Source organism: Schistocerca piceifrons, chromosome 2 (genome assembly GCF_021461385.2).
Source record: "Schistocerca piceifrons isolate TAMUIC-IGC-003096 chromosome 2, iqSchPice1.1, whole genome shotgun sequence".
Lineage (NCBI taxonomy): Eukaryota > Metazoa > Arthropoda > Insecta > Orthoptera > Acrididae > Schistocerca > Schistocerca piceifrons.
Window position 1 is genome coordinate 413,758,417 of NC_060139.1, and position 23,363 is coordinate 413,781,779.

The 23,363-nt window shown below is 43.2% G+C and overlaps 1 protein-coding gene across 1 annotated transcript in view; it reads left to right on the top strand.

Moving 5' to 3' along the window:
• The window catches only part of LOC124775434 (tubulin gamma-1 chain-like), an 86,334-nt gene extending 63,273 nt beyond the window's left edge, over positions 1–23,061 (top strand). Inside the window, exons 9-10 of the mRNA XM_047250267.1 lie at positions 6,542–6,724; positions 22,783–23,061. Coding sequence (XP_047106223.1) covers positions 6,542–6,724; positions 22,783–23,061 — 462 coding nt within the window. The remainder of the gene's footprint in view (positions 1–6,541; positions 6,725–22,782) is intronic.
• The last annotated feature ends 302 nt before the right edge of the window (positions 23,062–23,363 follow it).

Genomic DNA, 23,363 nt, shown 5'->3' on the forward strand with positions numbered 1-23,363 from the left:
GTTGTCCCTGTTGTGGTACTACCCAGTAGTTTAGGTAAAAGTATCAAATCTTTAGTGTAAGTGACTGAAAACAGCATTGAGGCCACCGCAGAATATTGCAGTAACAGCCCTTCAATGTTCGGTTTTCTGCATACAGCATACTTTTGTTCATTAAGTACAATAATTCTTATTACGGTGTATTGATAATTTTTACCTATGGACCGTCTGACAGCAACTGAATAAAACACAATTTTAGTGCCATACGCGTTTCGCCTTTATTTTCTACAAGGCTTCATCAGTGGCAGGTTGCGTGGACAATTTCTTACATATTACGCTCCTGTTGCATTTTTGGTGTTGTTCTTCTTCTTATGAACGCCAATTTGCGGTTTTTTCCATATTCCACAGCACTATGCACTGAACGCTTGTTTTAATGCAATGTTTTGGTTTTAACACCTCTCATGGGATACATGTGAGAGAAACATTATGTCACAGTTAATACTGAAATATGTATATACATAAACAAATATAAAATTATAAATTACATAACTTTCATGAAAAACAGTTATTCGCGCCCCACGCTATTGGGCGACATTTTATACCTCCTCTCCTGTTTCTGGATGTAACTTAATTTTTAATTTATTGTTTGAAAAATAATCTTCAAACTTGAATACATTAAATATTACTATTATTTCTTCTGCATACGAGTCATTCTTGAAATGAAAATAATGTCTTTCATTTATAAAGAGAGATTTGCTTTTACGTCATGCACAATATACGTATGTTGGACAGAACTACAAAGTCTGTCACATAATCGTGAATGAAGAATTGTTACCCAGGTTAAATAAACTGAAAATACTAGAAATGCTGATGTTATTGATTAATGTGAGTTCCTTACGTAAATGTCTTTAACTGAGAAAAATTCTAGAAATCTCCAAACAAGATTCTATGTTCCTGCGTAAGTTCAGGCCAAAGTCTATCTGTGCAATTTTTTTTCAGTCAACCGAAAAAAATCTGAAAAGATAATATTCTCGCCGCTGCAGTGCCGGAAGAGCAAATATTTAAATTACTTCACTACAAGTACCGCGTCGTTTGCGCAGTTGAAATAATTCCAAATATCCCGCGTAATGGCGGCGACTGCAGCTAGCCAGCGATGTTCCTGTTGTTGCAGTAAAGAGGCCTAAATCACAGTCTAACATAATAGTGGCGACACTCCGTCTGGTTTCTGTTAACGACAGCGACGGCAGCGCCCCAAGCGATCAGCAAACGACACTTCTGAATACAATATCGAATGAATATGAATACTATCGTTTATACTGGTTTGTAACATAGTTTTTACGATAATGAGTCTATGCAGTGCCATAAAAATTGACAATAACTATAAAATGACACCACATTTGTAATTATTTAGTTTCCTAAGTGCTCTGGAAGGTATGCAGCGGTACATTACGGGACCGTTCATTCTCTAGTAACGAACAGATATTCAACGAATAATGGCGTTTTTCTTTCATAGTAAAAATTGTTAGTAAACGCCGAAAGAGCTAACTTTTTACATAAAGACATTGCATGTGTACTCAACAAAGTGGAGTTTTGTTCGATAAAATTTCAGCCAAATCAATGATTTTGGAACGTAAGAAACGTATATAAAACGTAATACCTAAATTATTTGGTGCACGAAATAAGCCACCATAGCTGTAGCTTAGGAGAAAACGACATAGAATTGATAATAAATTGTCAAAAGGAATAAAATTGTTTCCCAACACAGAAGAAACCAGTTCCACAACTGTTGCTCAATTTGAGCCGCAAACGGCAAGAATCTTCAACATATTCGCTTTTGAAGGCAAAGTAATTATATTTATAAAGTTATTCATGTATTAGAACGCAGAGAGAAGTGTAAGAATGGGCGAATAATTAGACATCATAAAAAAATATGGACGTGTCAAGGAGAGTGTCTATGGTAATAACAACAGAAATATAGGCTTTGCATGCATGAAATTCATGTTGGTATTCTCTTGATTTCGGTGGAGTAAGCTGCAGATATACGCATATTCGAAAGTATTTCTTCATTAACAAGTTGTAACTTATGTCACTTAATCAGTGTGAGTCGCCTGGTTTTACACGTATTTCACGATAATTCATGTCTTTTGGTAATTTACTAACGCGTGGAATGCACAATTATAACAACTATTTGTTAAGTAAGTAGAAAGTAATTAAACACGAACATTACGCATACAGTGCACGTGATAGTCTGCTTTCTCACCGCTTGGAGTGCTAGTGTCACACCAGTTGTCAAACAGTAACAACTTTCACACCAAAGAGTATCGTGGCTGTATCCATTAGATTGTGGTTAAATTCTGGAAAGGGGTGGATTAGTCGACATGGAGTGTTACCAATATACATTAAATAATTTCAAAACGTATTTTAATATGTATATTAAAATATTTGTAACTTTTCCACATCTTTTGTTCTACAGGAGTCTTTACTAACTATAAATTCGTCCGATCACAAACGCAAAAAGAGAGCGAAATTTTTTAATGCCGCTCTTAACAATATGAACAGCATGAAGATCTCACACTATAACCTATTGTTCTTTCTGCGATTAACATTGCGGCAGCACATGTTTTATTCTCTGGTACGTCATACAGTTATGATAATTATTATTTTGGTGTTGTTGTTGTGGTGGTTGTTGGATGTTTAAGGGGGACTAAATTATTTTGGTACAAAAGCTTCTCTCATATTACAAATGTCACGTAATTTACATCATACACGAGTCGTAATGATTGTTGTTGATGGTTGTTTGTCCAATTTCACATGTCCTTTCGTGTGGGGACGCTACAAGTGTTAGAACAACATAGCTGAGTACACGTTTGCAGAGTACACCGACATGATCCTTCTGAATGGTGAAGCTCACAATCATGGAAGAGATGCTCGTCGTTATCCACAACGTCCGACTCCATCACATGCCCATTTCGCCACAGCTTTGAAAAAGGGATAACTTCATCGTCGCAGGCGTGACTGTTTTGTTCTGAAGAGACGTGCTACACCTGAATTGGAAGAACCCGTATTGTAAACAACACTGTTTGTGGAAACTGATTAAGTTTCCTTTTTGTTTCTTTGGTTATGAATGAGTGGAATTGTTGAACAAGTTTTGTACTGTGTCACGCCTGGTAAATTACTTGCAAAAGTGGTCGCGTTACCAATTTGTTTTGAGATTTGTAGCACGAAATGATACGTTTCCAATTCAAAATTTTATCCACTCAGTCCTCTCTACAAGTCCTATAAGTTTGTAACGGGAATTTCGGAATAACCTGTATGCTCAGTTGCAGATAAAGCATTCGTTGGTTGGACACTGGGATAGTACAGTTTGTCTATGGAAGAAGATGCTTTCATTACATTGGCACTGATCATATTGCAATTTGATCATGTGTATGGGATGCTTGTCAAGTTACTTTAATAGATGACATCCGTTATGTGCTAAGGATAAATTGTTACAGACTTGGTCAACGACGAGTGTAATAGTAATGCTAAACACGTTGAACCGGCACTTGGTGCAATATTTTGTCTGTCTCGCGGAAGTTAGCGTAGAAAATCGAGCACAAACTTTATATTCTCCAGTCTTCTACATACCGATCGTGTAGTGACCGTGAACATAAAAGTTAGACGCTTTTAGTGATCTGCAAAGTAAATGTAGGAAACTGGCTTCGAAAGTGAGGTAATTATAACAGTTTGCGCATAAATAATTTGTCTAGTCTCTGTATTACTTACCCAGAAAAGAGAACGAACTCATGTCCTAGATGGCAACACCGTCATGTTTATGTTCGGGAACCGGCGAGGGAAAGTAAGTAACAGCGGACACCCCAATGTTCTTACAAGTAAAGTGCTGTCACACGGCGCACGACTACAAGAGAATGCCCCACATAGCACATCAATTAACGACTGACCAACACTTATCTCTGAGAACAGTCCTCGTATATCCTCGCTGTGACAGCATTTGTTTATTCTTGCGGAAAAAAATTCTTCCCGCAGTCCCACAGTGCGACAGCGTTTAAATGGCAGAAGCTATTCAATAGGAGTCGGTGGGGCATGGTTGTACACTACAGTGAATGTTGTTAATACTGTTCATTTCTAATCTTGGCACAGCTACTGCCAGCAGGGTCAACATAAACGGTGAACAGACAAACGTCCTAAGCGCCATCTGATCGTCGATGATCGCGACAAACGAATCACCTTCACTACAAACTGTCATCTGCATGTTTTATACCCTGGTGCCACTGGATACATGCAAGAGAAAATTTAAATGGCCATACATGGCCTAACTATGGGGCGATAATATGTACGGCAATAATATTCTTGAGTAGTATTAGTGACTAAAGTCATAAGTGATAATGAATGGAGCTATTAATTTCCTTATTATAAAAGTTTAGAGGGATGCTGCAGCAGTCTTATGGTAAATTGTCAGAAAGTTCAAAGAAGTATATTTTGTCAGAAAGTTCAAAGAAGTATATTTGCCCACAATCAAACAGTTCATTCAACAACGATATTGGTTTATTTTTAAAATGTGCGTAACTTCCCATCTACTAAAGGGAGGTTTACTAGTACTCCCTTAGCTGTGTCATGAAGAATTCTCTAACTATCGCCAATGAAATCATCTGAATGCTTGTTCTGCGTCAGATGTTGAGCGAAAAGTGATTTTCTGGGAGACACACCTAATGTATTTTCCTTAAACCGCAAAGCAAAGTTGCTTCCTGTCTGTCCCACATATTGCTTGTCACAGTCTTGGTACGATAGGCCGCACGGGGTAGCCGTGCGGTCTCAGGCGTCTTGTCACCAATCGCGTGGCTTCCCCCGTAGGAAGTTCGATTCCTCCCTCGGGCATGAGTGTGTGTGTAGTCCTTAGCGCAAGTTAGTTTAAGTTAGGTTAAGTAGTATGTAAGCCTAGGGACTGATGATCTCAGAGTTTGGTCCCAGAGTCCTTACCACAAATTTCCAATTTCTTGGTACGATATTTTATATACACCTGAATTTAAACACCCATCATTGCACTTGCCAATCGTGCCCCTCAGTTTAGTTTGTAGTAGACTGTTATTAGTGAACGCAATGGTCATTTGAATGTTTTTTAAATAATGTATTTATTCTGTCTGAAATAGTTCCCATATAAGTCATGTTAGTAAATTGTCTATTACGGAAATGGTCGTGGTGTACCTTCTTTCTCTGACAACAGTGCCTTCTGATTTGAAGCCGACTGTCACTGAACAAGGCCTGACACTCGTCCCCGGTCTCTGCCAGTCAGTCTTTTTACGATCAATGATCTCTCACCGTGTTGCGTGACTGCGAGTAGTACACCACTCCTTAAGAACGCGTCGGACAGTGCTCGTCGATACACCAGTAGGTCGGTCCACACCATTAAAAGTGCAGTCACGAGTAATTCGAAACACGATAGGTTCTTTTCACTATTATGTCATGCCTCTACTAGGACACATCTTAAGTCCGTGATTGAATATAACCGAGTGGGACATACACGTACATACTTGGTGGTTATCACTGAAGTACGACTACTCACAAAGGTTCAATGTAAACTGTAACTATCGTACGGCACCAAAACTTGGTATATATTCTAATGCGATAAAACGGAACCGATTTAGGCTGCAAAAAAATCATCGAGGCCACCTGTTGCAAATCTGGTGCTGCGAATGCAAGGAAGACATATAGAAATGTTTCCATATGTAATGGATTATTAATGATACATAGGGAGGAAATATCGCACAAATGAGAAGGGCTAATGTTGATATTATTAACCGATGCTTATACAATTTATTCAAATGACCACCGGAATCTACGAGATACTGTACAGCGCCAGATTTGCACCTAGTGGCCAAAAGTGGAACTAATTTTTCTCCAGTGTAAATCATTTTTGAACTAACGCATCAGAATATCTACCACGGCCATATAACCCGGAAGAATTATCAACAACAGTACCATCCGGTCGTGAAAGCCTTCATTGTATGAATATCTACTAAACTTTGATACCATATGGTGATTACAGCACAGTCCACCCCCAGTAGCTGAGTGGTTAGCGCGACAGACTGGCAATCCTAAGGGCCCGGGTTCGATTCCCGGCTGGGTCGGAGATTTTCTCCGCTCAGGGACTGGGTCTTGTGTTGTCCTAATCATCATCATTTCATCCCCATCGACGAGCAAGTCGCCGAAGTGGCGTCAAATCGAAAGACTTGCACCAGGCGAGCGGTCTACCCGACGGGAGGCCCTAGTTCCACGCCATTATTATTATTATAGAACACACTGGACGCCTGAGTAGCTGCACTTTGATTATAACCACCCGGTCCAACTTCACTGCCATTTGTTATATCTGTGCCGGATTCTGCTCCATCTACAGCTATCAATACCAATTAGTGTGCTCTCTTAAGGTTGTAACTGGTGTTTTGTATGATGAGCTTAGGCCACTCACTCAGTTTGAATGTTGTTAACACCTCTGGGGCCGCACCTCCTGTTAAATGAGACGATTGGCGCTGGTATTACCACACTGCGACATGCCACTTTGCTCTGGCAGGGGGCGGACAACCCCAGCGAGGTGGAGCGATCGCTGTCGCGCATCCGCGAGCGGCGGCTGGCGCGCTTCATCCCGTGGGGCCCCGCCAGCATCCAGGTGGTGCTGGCCAGGCGCTCCCCCTACCTGCCGCCGGCGTCGCGCGTCAGTGGGCTCATGCTCGCCAACCACACCAGCATCGCCAGCGTACGTATCCCTCCCTCTCTCACGCTCTCTCTCTCTCTCTCTCTTTCAGCTCTGCAACTTGATGTGGGCGACCTCTCGTAAAGGGCGCGCTTCATCTGGATGCTATCGAGACACGTTCTCATCACTGCGTTCAGAAACTCTGCCATTGATCTGTTTCACCGCGATTGTTGTTGATCCATTCTAAATTACAAATCGACTTGATGAAGTTGCAAAACAGGTTTCATGCTCTCAACCGTAATCTGATGTAGCAGTCTTTCCAGGTTGTGGACTACACAGGGTGTAAAAAATCTGCATATACAAATTTGTAGAGTTATTAGAAGAGATAAACGCTTCAGCTACGTCACTCAAATACAACAGGTGCACCGTTTCCCCGCTAGGGCTCCTTGAAACGTTTAACGCTGGTAATCCCTTAGGCCAAAGTTCACAGTTTCTTTTTTTTTCTTTTTTTTTACTGCCTCGTTAGTTACTTACTTAGTTATATGTTCCATAGATCATTTCAACGATTGTTTTATCGAAATGATGTGGAACGATTCAGTTGACACTCATGTATATCAGTTCAGTAATGAACATATTACTTTTTAGTCCTAATCATGCAGTTACACTTAAAAACTAGTATTTTTTACAGGCTGCCAATTTTTGAATAAATATTCGTCCATGGAATAAAAGCAGTTGTCCAGGATAAAAGTTTTAAGTTGAATTTAACACTTGGCTCACTACCTATCAAACTTTTATGGTAATGACCAAATGATCAAATATTTTGTTTCTGCTTAGTGAACTCCTTTCTGAGTCGCTGACAGCTTCAATAACAAGCAAGGAAGCTCATTTCATCCTCTAGTGATGTAGGTATCAACATTATTATTCTTCTCAAATTGTGATGGTCTTTTTATATCGAATTTTATTAGTGAATATCTGTATCGTGACGGCGCAGTTAGAATGCCTAACTTCTTGAAGAGATACCTACATATTGTTCTTACTGCTCGCTTCTGTGCAAACATATTTTCTTCCTGAAAGGTGAGTTACCCCAGAAAATTATTCCATGAGACATTATTCAGTGGTCATAAGCGAAGTATATCAGGAAACTGATTCGTTTGTTCCCAAGACTAGCAATTATATGAAATGTGACACTAGCCGAAGTTACTTGTTTGAAAAGCTTAATAATACGCTCCTTAATGTTTAAACTTTTATCAATATCTATACCAAAATATCAGGAGCATTCTACCCTTTTTATTAAGTCCTGTTCATGTGCAGCATCAGTAATTGGTATGCTTCTATTTGTTATATAAAACTGAATATAGTGCGTTTTCTCGTAACGTCATCAGGGGGAGTTCATTTTTTAAGAGACGCTTAATAACCCTTTGGAAAACATCATTAACAGTCCCTTCTGTTGCTTTCTGTCCACAGTGTTTTATTATAACGCTAGTATCATCTGCAAGACGTACCAGATCTGTGTGATAAATGTTAATATAAGGTTATTCACATATATAAGGAATAGAGTGTACCCAAAATTAAACCTTAAGTCACTCCGTTCGCGATATCTCCCCAGTCGCTAAAATTATCTCTTCTTTCAACATTTTTTGAATTACACAGCACAATCCCTTGCATTCTGATTGTGCGTATATCATCAGCTCCTTAACATAATGTACAGAAACAAACGCCTTGGAAACACACAAAACACACCAACTGGCGAGATTTTGTTATTAAAAGCTTGTGATATCTGGTGAGTGAATTTATAAATAACATTCTCAGTCGAGAAACTCTTCTGGAATCCAAACTGTGATAAGTAAATTGTTTCTATTTAAATGTGAAGCTGTTCTTGAGTACATTACCGTTTTGAATATTTTGTAAAAAGTGATCAGTAAGAAAACTGGACTATAATTATTTAAGTCTCTCTTCTTACTTTTCTTATAAAGACCTTTAACAATTGCATATTTCAATTTGTTTTGGAAAATTCCTTCTGCTACTGCTGCGTTACATTCATCGCTAAGGAAACGACTTACTAAGTTTGAGCAAATTTTTCAGAATTGTGTTTGACATTTCACTAACATCAAATGTGCCTTTTTAAAGAATTTTGTAATTCTATTAATTCTCAATAAATTCTCTTGCTTCTTCAACTGAGCCATATGTTTCTATTTCTGCTTCTATGTTTAGAAAGCGACTGTTAAAAATACTTGCAACTAGTGGATTACCAGTCACAACATTGTCATTTAGTTTAATTGTTACTGTACCTTCTACGCTGACTGGACTGATTGTCTTGTCTCTTGTTTCACAATATTCCATATAATTTTACTCCTATTATCTGCATTACTAGCTTCTGATCGGACATCCATATTTCTCGATATTTTAAAGACTTCCCCTGAAATATTTCCATATTCTTTGTAGAATACAAGTCACGTCGGATCTACACGTTTCCTGGCCTCTATAGGACTTCCTCTTCCCCTCTTACAAGAAAGTTTCGTCTCATTGGTTATCCATGGCTTACTTATTTCTTAATAGATTTCCTTTATAACTTTCTGGGAAAGTTACTTTCAAGTATTGACACAGATTTACTGTGGAATATACAGAATTTCACATTAGATCATCTTTATATGTATACCTCACCTGTTACTATCTCTTTTAACTTATTTTTTAAAAATTATACTTCGTTCTCTTTAATAAATGTCGCTGCTTTGTATGAATGTGAATCAGAGCTGTAGGATTCTACATCGTTTATTTCCATTTTTTGTGATTGGTGATCAGGGAGTCCATTAACAATTGGATACACATTCAGCCTGAGCACAGCCTATAAAAATGTTATCAATCAGTGCCCTGTTCTCGTGCTGCACGTAAGTTGGGAAAGGTAGCATTTACAACAGACTGAAACAGCCAATTAATGATTCCAGTTCATTTTTCCTGCCTGTATCTTTTAAGAAATTCACGTTTAGATTTCCATAAACTACTACCTGTTTCTTCTTGTCTCTTAGGTAGCTCAATAATGTACCCACGTTTGTCATAAATCGCTCAAAGTTTCCTGAAGGGGATCTGTAGACTGTTACAATTACAAGAGAAGGATTCTGGAGTAACAACTCGCAAGCATATGTTTCTAGGTTCTGATTTGAATAAAAATTGTTTAAATATTTCTGATTTTGTGCCGTACTTTTATATATGTTGCAACACCTCCGTTTCCCATGTTAATTCTGCACTAAAAGAATGAGATACAGAATGCCTACCACTTGAGGGTTTTCCACATCTGCAAGTCAAACAAGAACATCATCTACCTTATTTTTGAGCCCGCTAATGTTGTGATGAATCGAAATAATTTTACTTCTCCAAAAACTGTTAAATATATTACGGTCCCATTGTGTTCTAATTTCTCTCAATACTGTCTGTCTTTAGCCTGACTCTCACTTAAAAACACGTGCCACTCTGACTCCAGCAATGAAGGGGGTTTTGCCTTATGTGCTTCTGTCCCTCTTACACTTCCTGCAAGATTATTCTGAAAATGTAGGTTGTAAGGTGCTACATTGTTTATTTCCATGAACTTTATACCGGTCTAATCTGTCATTCGCCCTCCTATTCCTATTCAGATGCAGAGCATGATTTGTGTACCCCCACCCCCCCCATCTCCTAATTGCAGCAACAGATATAACATGGATATAAGGTTTTGTTTCAATCAAAAGCAGTGGAATCAACGCTTTGTTAACACAGTTGACGGCTATGTTAACCCAGGGCTGGCGATGGCGCTGCAAAAATTTCCACGAACCTTACACGAGTGTGTGCTGTTGTTGCGCCTTTTTTCTTCAAGTCATCTTTTACGCTCTTAAGTCGCTAGCCAGGATGTTTCCTACTCCTCCTACCAAATTAGCAACGCATTGAAACTGGAATATGCAACACAATTACATCTTTCTGATAGGAAGGATAAGTTTTCCTTACTGCTAGCAATGTCCACGTTCCTGGATAAACAATTACGTTATTATCATTTATATTACGTTGTGTTTACATGAAAGTTTCTACTGATCTTTATACACTCTTAATGGCCGATTAACACCCTAGCCGATTTAGCTGACGTGCATATCTTTTATGACGAGTAGCAAGGCGCCTGTGTGCGTTACTGTGTGCGTATCATGCCACATTTAAAACATTTGATGAGCGTGATTGTGAAGTACGATCCATTAGAGCAGAGCCGGCCGGAGTGGCCGAGCGGTTCTAGGCGCTACAGTCTGGAACCCCGCGACCGCTACGGTCGCAGATTCGAATCCTGCCTGGGACATGGATGTGTGTGATGTCCTTAGGTTAGTTAGGTTTAAGTAGTTCTAAGTTCTACGGGACTGATGACCACTACAGTTAAGTCCCATAGTGCTCAGAGCCGTTTGAACCATTAGAGCAGACCGACGGGAAATTGGAAGACCGAACGGCGTGCGAACTGTTCAGTTTCAGGAATATTTGTTACAGCCAACTGAGAACCACCCCAGCACCAGCACACGATCCACAGCCAAGGAACTTAGTACCTCCAACGCCAATTCATGCAAGTCCTATACGAGGCGGCCATGTATCTATTCGAGTATTAGAAGGAACGAGATCTGTCAGCTGATGACTTTTATCAGCGTGTGCAATTCTACCAATTCTACCAATGGTATCTACATCAAACTGTAAATGTTCCTGACTTCCAAACGTGAGTTTTGTTTGCTGATGAGATTGCCTTCACAAGAGAAGAAATATTCAACAGGCTTTATAACCGTGTTTCGTAGTTGGCGATTCGTGTACCCTACCACCAGCAACTATTTGCCATAGATGTGTGGGTTGGTACTGTTGACGCCCATGTGATGGGGTCGTGTCTTCTGTCTGACACACTTGGTGGAGGAAATTGCTGTGTTTCTCCTTGAAGTACTACTGGAAATAGAGAATGTCTCACCAGAAGGCAGGCAAAAGATTATGGCTCCAGCACGACGGGGCCCTGCCAAACTTTTCCGTTGATGTCAGAGAACATTTAGACGATGTTTTCCTCTGTTCTTCGTTTGGGAGCGGTGTTTCAGTATCGTGGCCACCACTATCTGGCGACCTCACTCCTATGGATTTCCTTTTATTGGGGAAATGAAGCGTTTTCCGTACAAGGCACCAACAGACACTTCAGAAGACCTGGTTACCCGTTTGACTAAGGCTACAGCCACTCTTCGTGAAGCATCTGGTTGTTTTGAGCGTGTTAGACAACAATTAGCTCGCAAATGCCAGTTGTGTGTTAGTGTAACCGTACTACATTTTCAGCGACATCTCTAAAACAATATTCATTACACTGGAGTTGAACAGCGTCTCTGAACATTATTTGTGTCAAAATCTTCTTGGAGACCTAGCGAGTGCCAAACGACGCCTCGCTTGGTGTAAGGAGCGTAAACATTGGACGACTGAACAGTGGAAAAATTTCATGTGGAGTGTCGAATCACGGTACACTGTGTGGCGGTCCGACGGCAGGGTGTGGGTACAGCGAATGCCCGGTGAACGTCATCTGCCAACGTGTGTAGTGCCAACAGTAAAATTTGTAAGCGGTGGTGTTATGGTGTGGTCGTGTTTTCAATGGAGGGGGCTTTTACCCCTTGTTGTTTTGCGTGACACTATCACAGCATAGGCCTATATTGATGTTTTAAGCACCTTCTTGCTTCCCACTGTTGAAGAGCAATTCAGGAATGGTGATTGCATCTTTCAACACGATCGAGCACCTGTTCATAATGCACGGCCTGTGGCAGAGTGGTTACACAACAATAACATCCCTGTAATGGACTGGCCTGCACAGAGTCCTGACCTGCACCCCATAGAACACTTTTGGGATGTTTTGGAACGCCGCCTTCGTGCCAGGCCTCACCGACCGACACCCATACATCTCCTCAGTGCAGCACTCCGTGAAGAATGGGCTGCCATTCCCCAAGAAACCTTCCAGCAACTGGCTGAACGTATGCCTCCGAGAGTGGAAGCTGTCATCAGAGCTAAGGGTGCGCCAACATCATACAGAATTCCAGCATTACCGATGGAGGGCACCAAGAACTTGTAAGTCATTTTCAGCCACGTGTCCGGATACTTTTGATCACATAGTGCAGTTGTCAATAATTCCACTACCCAAACATTATCAACAACATCCATCCTCATTTCGCAATGCATGTCCTACCAACACAGAGTCTCCACTAAGAATATCACGTCCGTACACTTCCCTATCCACTCGCTCGGTGCTAGTCCATCCAACCAATCTGTCGTCGAGGGTGAATAGCGCTGTCAGCGATATTGACACAGTCTATAGCGCTGCCAACATACAAACAGGCTACCTACATAGTGACTAAAATGTTGTTTCATTTTGGGCGAAGGTATTTTGAGAAGCTCTGAGCGTTCTCTGCATCATGTTCCCGATCCCCCAGTATCCGATGATCGGGAGCAACTTGACATGCGCCCGTGGCTTAGGGTAGTTGCGTTTTTAGTATTTGTTCCATCATTCCAATTTTACAAGCTGAATTATAAGAGGGGGTGGTCTTTAGTATACGATCACAAAATTAAAATTCGATTGTTGAGATCGAGAGGTGCCTCTAGATGTTCTTCGGTTAAGTTCTGTTTGGTCAGCAAGAGATGATGTCCTTTTTTTCGCTCAAGTACACCGGTAAGCCGATGACGACTCCTCTAACTCCCTATCCGCCACCTGGGGTACACAATGTTGAAATCTTATCTCTTTGCCTGCTGTGACAGCATAACAGGTTTGTCACTTTTTTTCGAAGGGAATACATAATTTTCTTAATTTCAGTGGGACACGTCAGTCATACCTAAATATGATGTAACTTTACGAGAGTTGCTTTTTCTTTATATTTCTGTGTTTTTTTCTCTTGGACTGTTTGTTCCTATCTTTTCTGCTGTATTTAAGAAATTATTATTAAACGCATCTGCCACCTGTGACTCATCATTTTGTACCCTTCCATTTAAATCAATAGCAATTTTATCCAGTTCTTTGGCCGGCTGTCCTGTCTCTCGTTTCACTACATTTCATATTGCCTTAAGTCGGAATGACTGATTTCTGACATAGCTTTAGGTAGCAATAAACTGACAATAAATACGAACAAGACAAAAAATAATGGTGATAGATAAATCGAAGAGACAAGTAAGGGCTAACATTAAGATAAGAAATACAGCACTAGTGCAGTTACTTACTTTACTTGGAAAGTAACATAGCTGATGACAGCAAATGTATAATGGATAGTAAATGAATAATTACAATAACCAAACAAATCCTAAGAAACAAGGGTAATTTATTAATAATCAGCCACCTTAATATAGGAACAAGAAAGACGTTCATCGAGGTATATGTCTGGAGCATTTTAAGTTACCGTTGTGAGGAATTGATTCTGGGCGAACGTGAAAAGAAACAATTAGAGGATGTGGAGAAGAGCAGAAATACATCCTGGAGTCAAAGAAAATACCAAAAACAAATACTGAAAGAAACTGAAGACAAAAGAGCATGAATATGAACCAGAGAAGAAATCTAAATTAGCTGGATATCTAATTCGACATAACAATTTGATAAAAGTCTTAGGAGGAACATCTTGGAAGTAAAATGCTGGAGGAAAAAAAATCACAAAAGTAGACCAAGAACATGTACTATTATAATAAAGAAGGATTATCATAGCAGTGAACTACGGTAACGACAACCATCTAGCAAAGATGACGACAAACAAAGGACAGGCACATTAACAAGACATTGGCATTAGTGTCTGATAATGAATCGTCATTTTGTCTTAGAAGGAAGGTCAGAAGTTTTTTATTCGTTTATTTCGATGATGCAAAATATTGTAGAGAGAGGTTATTTTCTTCGACTCTTGTTGAAGCTTTCTGGAATATCCAGAGACAGATTCAATCCTTTAGATTAGATATTGGTCTGATGATAGATAGTATTAGGGCCAGGATTGTAATGACAAGTCAGTTTCTTTTTCCTGAACTTTAAGGAGAACTTTACAGCAGTCATGAATCCAGGTATTTTAGCTCAGAAAAATGTATTTTTATTATGCACTTAATGTCATATTTGCATCGTTTCTTCGTAAAAGGTTGTGAATTTCACTTCAACTATCTTTTAATGTTTTAAACATAGATTAAATATACTTATAATCTATTTTAATATTAATAAGTAGCCCCAAGCAGATCACAAAGTAATGGATATCATGTTTCCATGACATTGTTATCAACTGATAACCAGTAATCAAATTTGTGTTTCTAATAGAACGAAGCTACATTTTTACTGCAGAGTAGAACTGACCCAATAAAACTCTTTCGCAGCTCTGAAGCTGTGAACACACTGACGGCTTGTGGAACCTTGCCAGCTATTCGTCAAAGCCAATATCATGATGAATTAAAAGATATTTGTTGCAAGAAGTTTCACTTGCTCACTCTGTACAGTTATAAGAATGGAAAGATAGTAGGTAAACTACTGCACTGTTTCATACATCAAAGATAACTGATCTGTTCAATTGAGTCCAGCTGCTCATCGGTGAACATACATTGTATTACAGGAGTCCCCTGGAACACAACAGTACTGGCGATTTATTTTCAACTGACTTTTTAAACTTTTTTTTAGAAGTGTCATCCGTGCCTCGGTAGGTGTGGGGTCAGCTCGGTGGATTTCTAAATGAAGAGGCCCAGGTTCGATTCCCGGTCAGGTTGGAGACTTTCTCTACTCGTTGTCTGGGTGTTGTGTTCCCCTTGTAGCGTCTCCTAAGACGATCGTGCCAACCGGCGAAGTTGTGTATGGTGATGCAATGTCGTGTGTGTGGTCTGTGTTATCAAATGAGTCGCAGATGTCAAACAGCTTCCACGCCAACCACCAGGAGCGCTGTTTTTAAACACTTTTTACGCTGTTCTGTATTGTTTATTCGACGACGTATGAAAGTTTATATGATGCTGTTTATTTCATTCATTTTATATTCCTTGGGTAACAGACTCTTAGGGATACAGTGTCTGTTTGGCCTCTTACTGAGTTACACGCACGGCCAGAACATTTCACCTGCGAATTGAACGTTCGGATTCTTACTCAGAGAGTAACCGCTTGCCCAATCTGTTCAATCCCGACACCTTTACCAAAATAATTTTTTTTCTTGAAACCTCCAGACTCGGTTTTGTTTACCCCAAGCAACGGTCGGTTTGCTTAAGCAGTGCTAATCACGACAAGTGGCGACACCGAGATGAGCTGGGCTGAAGAAGGAGACTGCGTAACTGCTACAGAAATTAAATATCATGCAGAGACAGACGCGTTAACTAGTGAACCATTCACCTTCGTTTTGGCGGAACAACCAGACCATACGATTTTCTCAAATTCAAAAAAGGTTCAAATGGCTCTGAGCATTATGGGACTTAATATCTGACGTCATCAATCCCCTAGAACTTAGAACTACTTAAACCTAACTAACCTAAGGACATCACACACATCCATGCCCGAGGCAGGATTGGAACCTGTGATCGTAGCGGTCGTGCGGTTCCAGACTGAAGCGCCTAGAACCGCTCGGCCACGCTGGCCGGCTTTCCTCAAGTCGAAGCCCGTTTAACTACAAAGTAATTACGGCCGACCGTTGCTATGCTGCAGAGGTACAAGACGTGGTCACTTTGCCACCGCACAAAAATTCATACGAAAAGCTCCGATCGGAATTAATCCTGAGAGCCGCTGTGCCGCAAGAAATGCGGATCAGACAGATGCTGACGCAGGAAGATATCGGTGATCGTAAGCCGTCACAAAATCTGCGTCATCTGCGGAGCTGAGTCGATACAATTACCTTTGCTGACAACTTGCTACGCACATTGTAGAGCAGCCGATTACCTACGCACGGAAATGTCGTTAGACGCGTTGGCGGGGATGGCAGATCAGATTCAAGATGCCATCGCATCCGCACAAGTTAGTGCACTGATAGTGCGATGCAGTAGAGCGACAGCAGCACCAACAGTCGAGCGCGCGGAATTCGACTCGCTGGGGGCAAAAGTAGACAAGCTGTGTACACAGATCGGCGCGCTACTGTCTCCGTGCGGTGCCTGGAATGGTAGAAGACGTAATCGCTGGAGATCTAGAAGACTCTCATCAACCAATGTTGCGTCTTCGAACACGGAACTCCGTTTATGCTAGTACCACCGCAGCTTCGACGAACCGAACGAAGTGGCGCAGTCGTTAGCACACCGGACTCATAATCGAGAGGATGACGGTTCAAACTCGCCTCCAGTAATCCAGATTCAGGAGAGCTTCTGTTAAGTTTGGAAGGTAGGAGGCGAGGTACTGGCAGAAGTAAAGCTGTGAGTCGTGCTTGGGTAGCTCAGTTGGTAGAGTACTTGCCCGCGAAAGGCAAAGGTCCCGAGTTCGAGTCTCGGAGTTTTAATCTGCCAGTAAGTTTCATATCAGCGCACACTCCGCTGCTGAGTGAAAATCTCATTCTCAGATTCAGGTTTTCCGTGATTACCCTAAATCGCTCCAGGCCAATGCCGGGATGGTTCCTCTGAAAGGGAACGGGTGATTTCCCTCCACATTCTTGACATAATCCGAGCTTGTGCTCCGTCTCTAATGACCTCGAGGTCGACGGGACGTTGAACCGGATATGCCTTCCTTCCTTCTTAGGGTCGGTGAATATGTGCGGAAATGTACAGCACCATGTTTGCATCCAAATACCAGCGGCAGCCGGTAACAGGCGCAACCGACCGCCCAACAAAGTCGAGGCGCTTTTTTGTTAGCGCAAAGACATCCGGTCAGAAGCATTTAATAGACATTGACCCAGACTTAAGCATCCTTCCAAGGACTTCAATCCACCACTGTAGACCGCCGACTGCATTCCGTTTGTATGAAGCGAGCAACTCATTCATCTCTACGTATGGAACTTAGTGGATACAGTTAGATAGAGTTAAAGTTGCTGCTATGGCGCCCGTTTACATGGTATTTTACCGTTGCCGCCTTTGCGGGGTCTATTATAGGGGCTAATCTTGTGGCCCAGTACTATCTTTTATCAACTGGTAGGCAGCGTTACCGGGCTGACTGCAGCGGGATTTCACCACGACACATCGGTGCATAGTGCCAGGCTAATACCGATATTTGACGAGGACTACGCTGCACTACTGGCGGGATATCCGATCTTGACTAAGCCACCAGGCGCAGCTACGCACTTGGCGCACAACATGGCATACCATATAGAAACTACAGATGGCCCACTGGAATTTTGTAGACCCAGGAGACTGGCACCTGATCGTATGGCCATCGCTTAGGCGGAATTCCATGTGATGTTTAATGAGGGCATAATCTGGTCATCAAGTAATTTGTAGTCGTCTACGCTGCACCTTGTTACGAGGAGCTTAACGCCCGTGCGGCGACTATCACGCACTCAACGCAAGAACCGCGCGTGATCGATACCCCGCGCCTTTTTTGCGTGTACGTCGCAAAAATATTCAGTGTTCAGGACTGATCTAAGGCATATCGATAGATACGTGTGGCACAAGAGGACATTCTCAAGGCAGCGATAATCAATCTGTTTGTACCCTTTGAGAACGAACTTGTAACGTTTGGGTTACGAAATGCTGCACAAACCTAGCACAGGTTTATTCACTTTGTTCTACGAAGACTGCCGTTTTGCTTCGCATACCTGGGCGACATACTCGTGTTTTCTGCCACGAGGGAGCAACATCACCACCATCTACAAGAAGTGCGGAAGTGTCTAGAGCAATCTGGCGTGGTGTTGAATGCGGCCAAGTGTGTGTTTAGACGGCCTGAGGCGACGTCGCTATGCCAAGGCATTTCATCTACAGGCTCCATACCACCAACTGAGAAGGTCGAACCAATCTTTCAGGTACCACCACCGATGACAATCAAGGAGTTACGCCGGTTTTTAGGCACGCTAAACTGTTACCGCTGACACTTAACCCGCTCGGCGGAACTGCAAGAGCCTTTGAATGCAGCACTTTCCGACCCCTGGGTTCGAGGCCGCACTCCAGTGCAGTGAACGGAAACAGTGTGCTCCTCTTTCGATGATGCGAAAAACAGCATAGCAAACGGAACACTGCTCGCGCATTCTAAGCTGGACGCACCTTTGGCGGTACTGGAAGTCGCGAGTGAAACGGGTGTCGGTGCGGTACTGCAACAATGGTCAGAAGATTCGTGGCATACTTTTGCCGTAAACTGTCGTCGCCTCGGTGTAAGTGAAGTGCACACGACCTGTAACTCCTGTCCATGTATGAGGCTGTTAAATACTTCCGTACACAAACAAAAGCGAGGACGTACACGATACACACGGATCACAAACCACTGATCTACGAATTCAAAAGGAACAGAATCAGCTGCTCTCCTCGCCAGTTCAACCATCTAGAGTTTACTTTGATAATATAGTAGCTGCCCACGCTAATTAAACAAACTTATACTAAGGACAACACACACACCAATGTCCGAGGTAGGACTCGAACCTCCGGCGGGAGGGGCCACACAATCAGCTGACTGTCCCTCAGACGTCACCAATCTAGTGAGGCCTATTGACTTTTCGGAAGTGGTGCGTGCTCAAAAGGACGACCAAGAGCTCCAAAGGTTCGTCGACGATGCAACGTCCGCATTGGAGCTACAACTCGTCGACGTTCCCGGGAAAGATGCCGGACTATAATGTAACGTCTCCCGAGGGAGACCTCGCCCTTTTCTCTCGTCCGCTTTCGGAAGAGAAGCCTTCGTCAGTGTCCACACTAAGTCCCCCTGGAGCCCGCCCCACCTTCCGGCTCGTGTCACAGCGCTTCGTTAGGCCAGATATGGTGGGCGACTACCGAGTGTGGACGCGGCCATGCCTTCAGTTCCATGCGTTGCAACGTGTCCCGCCACATGTACGCGCCAGTGGGTGATTTTCTAGACGCAACTTCTCGTTTCGCCCATGTACATCTTGCCGATTTGGGTCCGCTTTCTCCGTCGAACGGCCAGCGACATGTCCTTACAGCGCTAGCCGTGGACAACACCTGTGGACAACATTACTGCAGAAACCGTAGCCTCTGCCTTTACGTCAACTTGGCTAGCTAGGTTTGGCTGACGGCGCCACATAACTACCGATCGAGGCAGGCAATTTAAGTGGGAACTGTTCTCCCAGCTGGATAGATGCCGCAGATATGCAGATCATAAAAGCACTAGCTACCAGTCCGGTGGTAACGGAATGTTTTGTGGCGGCTTTCGTAGCGACAAACAATTCGCTGTAGAAACGGCTTACGAAGTCACCGCCACACTTTTAATAGCGGGCCGACCGGTCCGCTGGAACAGTGAACAGAAAGATGAAAACCCAAACACTCTGATTAAATAAAAGTCGGTACTTATCTTTATTAACGAAGATACAGAAACACAGTAGTGAACTCCGTGTCTACAGAAATCTGTCTAGTTCGAGTCGGAGCGGCTAGGTCAGCGTCGGCTGACGACAAACAACAACTCTGCTGCGATGAACACACAACTGACTAGCAAGTACACAATTCGGTGGCGAGTATACAACTGAGCGGCGAATACAGAACTGTCCTAGCGCTCGCGACTCCAGCGCTTAAGAAACCAGAAGCCAGCGGTGGCGCGCGCAGACTTGCGGCGATTTCCTGTCTCGCTGGCGCTGCTTATGCGGACGGCGTCCGGACTTTGATGATGCCAACCTTTTGGCAGCGGGCTCGGGTGGCATTACTGGCTAGGGTATAACAGAATGGTCGCGAGATGGTACCGTTCCCAGAAGGCTGTGCTCAAATGCCAATGGCACATACTGATCTTCCGCCCTTCCGATCGTTCTCCCGGGCCTAAGAACGACATATAAGCAAGATTTTGATACCTCAACTGCGGACTACGGTCAATCAATCACTGCGTCTTCATACTACCTCCCTCCTCCCCCCCCCCCCTCCAGCCTCCAGACATGGTTCGCCAACCACTTACGTGCCCAGCGACTAGGAATGCTGCACGCATATAATGTTTCGAACGGACTATGTTAACCCACCGCTGCAACCGCCGTACACGAGGACTTATCATACCCTACGACGTACCACTTAGACATTGAATATTTTGATAACCAGAAGACCTATGACTGTTGCTAAAAACGTGTTACGCCTGCATGCGTTTCCAGTGACTAGCCGCTGCGTCTACCACTAAGACTAACCTACACGCACGATCAGCACGTTTCACCTGCGAGTTAAACGTTTGGATTCGTGCTCAATTTAGAGAGTAACCGCTTGTTCAATCTGTTCAGCAGACACTGATACCGAAATAGATAATTTTGTTCCGTGAGACCTGCAGACTAGGTATTTTGCTCAGGCCCAGCAAAGATCGACTAGCTCAAATCGTACTAATCCCGATATCCTTATCGTCACTGACGCCTAAGTTGCCTAAATATCGTCGCATAAAAGGACTCGCACGCCTGCAGTGGAATCACCACACTACAGAGAAACAGTACTTCTGCTGTGTGAAGTTTGTAAATTACACACATTAAAAAAAGTTTTGCATCACCCCGGTTCCCAGAACTCCTGAAGATAGACGTTGACTGTGCGTGTTGTATCACAGGCACAGTCACTTTTACTGTTCAGAGACGTCACTAAAACCGCCCAAAGATTTAAACAACCATGCATGAGCAGCGCGTATTAGACGGAGGGGGTCTGATAGCAGATCAGTTCCAGCCATTCCATCAGTAAGAAGTTACACGGTTTCTGCTCTCTGTAGTTCAACCATGCCGAGACGGTCAGTACCGTGGTTAGATCGCGTGCGCATTGTTAGTTTGTGCCAGGAAGGGCTCCCAACAAGGGAAGTGGCCAGGCGTCTCGGAGTGAACCAAAGCTGTGTTGTTCGAACATGGAGGAGATACAGAGAGATAGGAACTGTCGATGACATGCCTCGCTAAGGCCTCCCAAGGGCTACTACTGCAGTGGATAACCGCTACCTACTGATTATGGCTCGGAGGAACCCTGACACCAACGCCACCATGTTGAATAATGCTTTTCGTGCAGCCACAGGACGTCGTGTTACGACTCGAACTTTGCGCAATAGGCTGCATGATGAGGAACTTCACTTCCGACGCCCATGACGAGGTCCATCTTTGCAAACATGACACCATGCAGCGCGGTACAGATGGGCCCAACAACATGCCGAATGGACCGCTCAGGATTGGCATCACGTTCCTTTCACCGATGAGTATCGCGTATGCCTTCAACCAGACAGTCGTCGGAGACGTGTTTGGAGGCAATCCCGCCAGGCTGAATGCATTAGGCACACTGTCCATCGAGTGCAGCAAGGTGGAGATTCCCTGCTGTTTTGGGTTGGTATTATGCGGGGCCGACATATGCCGCTGGTGTTCATGGAAGGCGCCGTAACAGCTGTACAATAGTGCAACCATACCGACAGCATGCAAGCGAGACATTCGTCTTCATGGACGACAATTCGTGCCCCCATCGTGCACATCTTGTAAATGTCTTCCTTCAGGATAACGACATTGCTCGACTAGAGTGGCCAGCATGTCCTCCAGACATGAACCCTATCGAACATGCCTGGGGTAGATTGAGAAGGGCTGTTTATGGACGACATGTCCCACCAACCACTCTGTGGGATCTACGCCCGAATCGCCGTTGAGCAGTGGGACAATCTGAACCAACAGTGCCTTGATGACCTTGTGGATAGTATGCCACGACGAATACAGGCATGCATCAATGCAAGAGGACATGCTAGTGGGTATTAGAGGTACCGGTGTGTACAACAATGTGGACCACCACCTCTGAAGGTCCCGCTGCATGGTGGTACTACATGCAATGTGCCGTTTTCATGAGCAATAAAAATTTCGGAAATGATGTTTATGTTGATCTCTATTCGAATTTTCTGTACAGGTTCCGGTGCTCCCGGAACCGAGTTGATGCAAAATTTTTCTTGATGTGTGTATTTACTTGAAATAAATTGATTTCTTCGCAGATTGAGAGGAACAGAGGCTGAAACTTTTCCGATAAAGAAATTCTTCAATTCAACCTTATATATGTCTCATTTGACTAACCTTTTATTGCGTATTTATTATTGTATATAATTTTTATTATTGTATACGTATTTATTATTTAGTTATGATGTTCTCCGTTCCTTGCAGCTATTCGAAAGGACAATTGACCAGTACAACAAGCTACGGAAGCGGAAGGCTTTCCTGGACCAGTTCCGCAAGGAGAAGATCTTCAAAGAGAACCTGGACGAGCTGGACGACGCGCGTGCGGTGGTGGAGGACCTGGCCGCCGACTACCAGCAGGCGACGGCGGCCGGCTACCCCACGTGGCGGCAGCAGCGGGAGCTGAACCGGCGCGCCGAGGCGGATGCGCAGCAGGCGCAGCAGGCGCAGCGGAGCGCCGACGACGGTGCCGAGGCGTTCGAGTAGGCGAGACTGCCGCTCCTTCTGAGAGCGCGCGAAGAAATCGCAGCAGTCAGATGTTCAGACAAAATTCCTGTCCTAGCAGTGTTTGATTCGCTTTCGTGTAGTGTCGTATGCAGAACATCAGGGAGAGCAGATATGTGAATGTGTTAAATATGTGTTCAAAATTCTCAAGCTAGCCCAATTCAATTGGTTACACTCTGGTGTGCGGTTTCAGTCTTATGACCATAATTCTGGATATGCTCTACTACAAATTACTAGCTTTCGTTATTAGTCAACAGAACATAAATAAGTGCCATCCGGAAAAA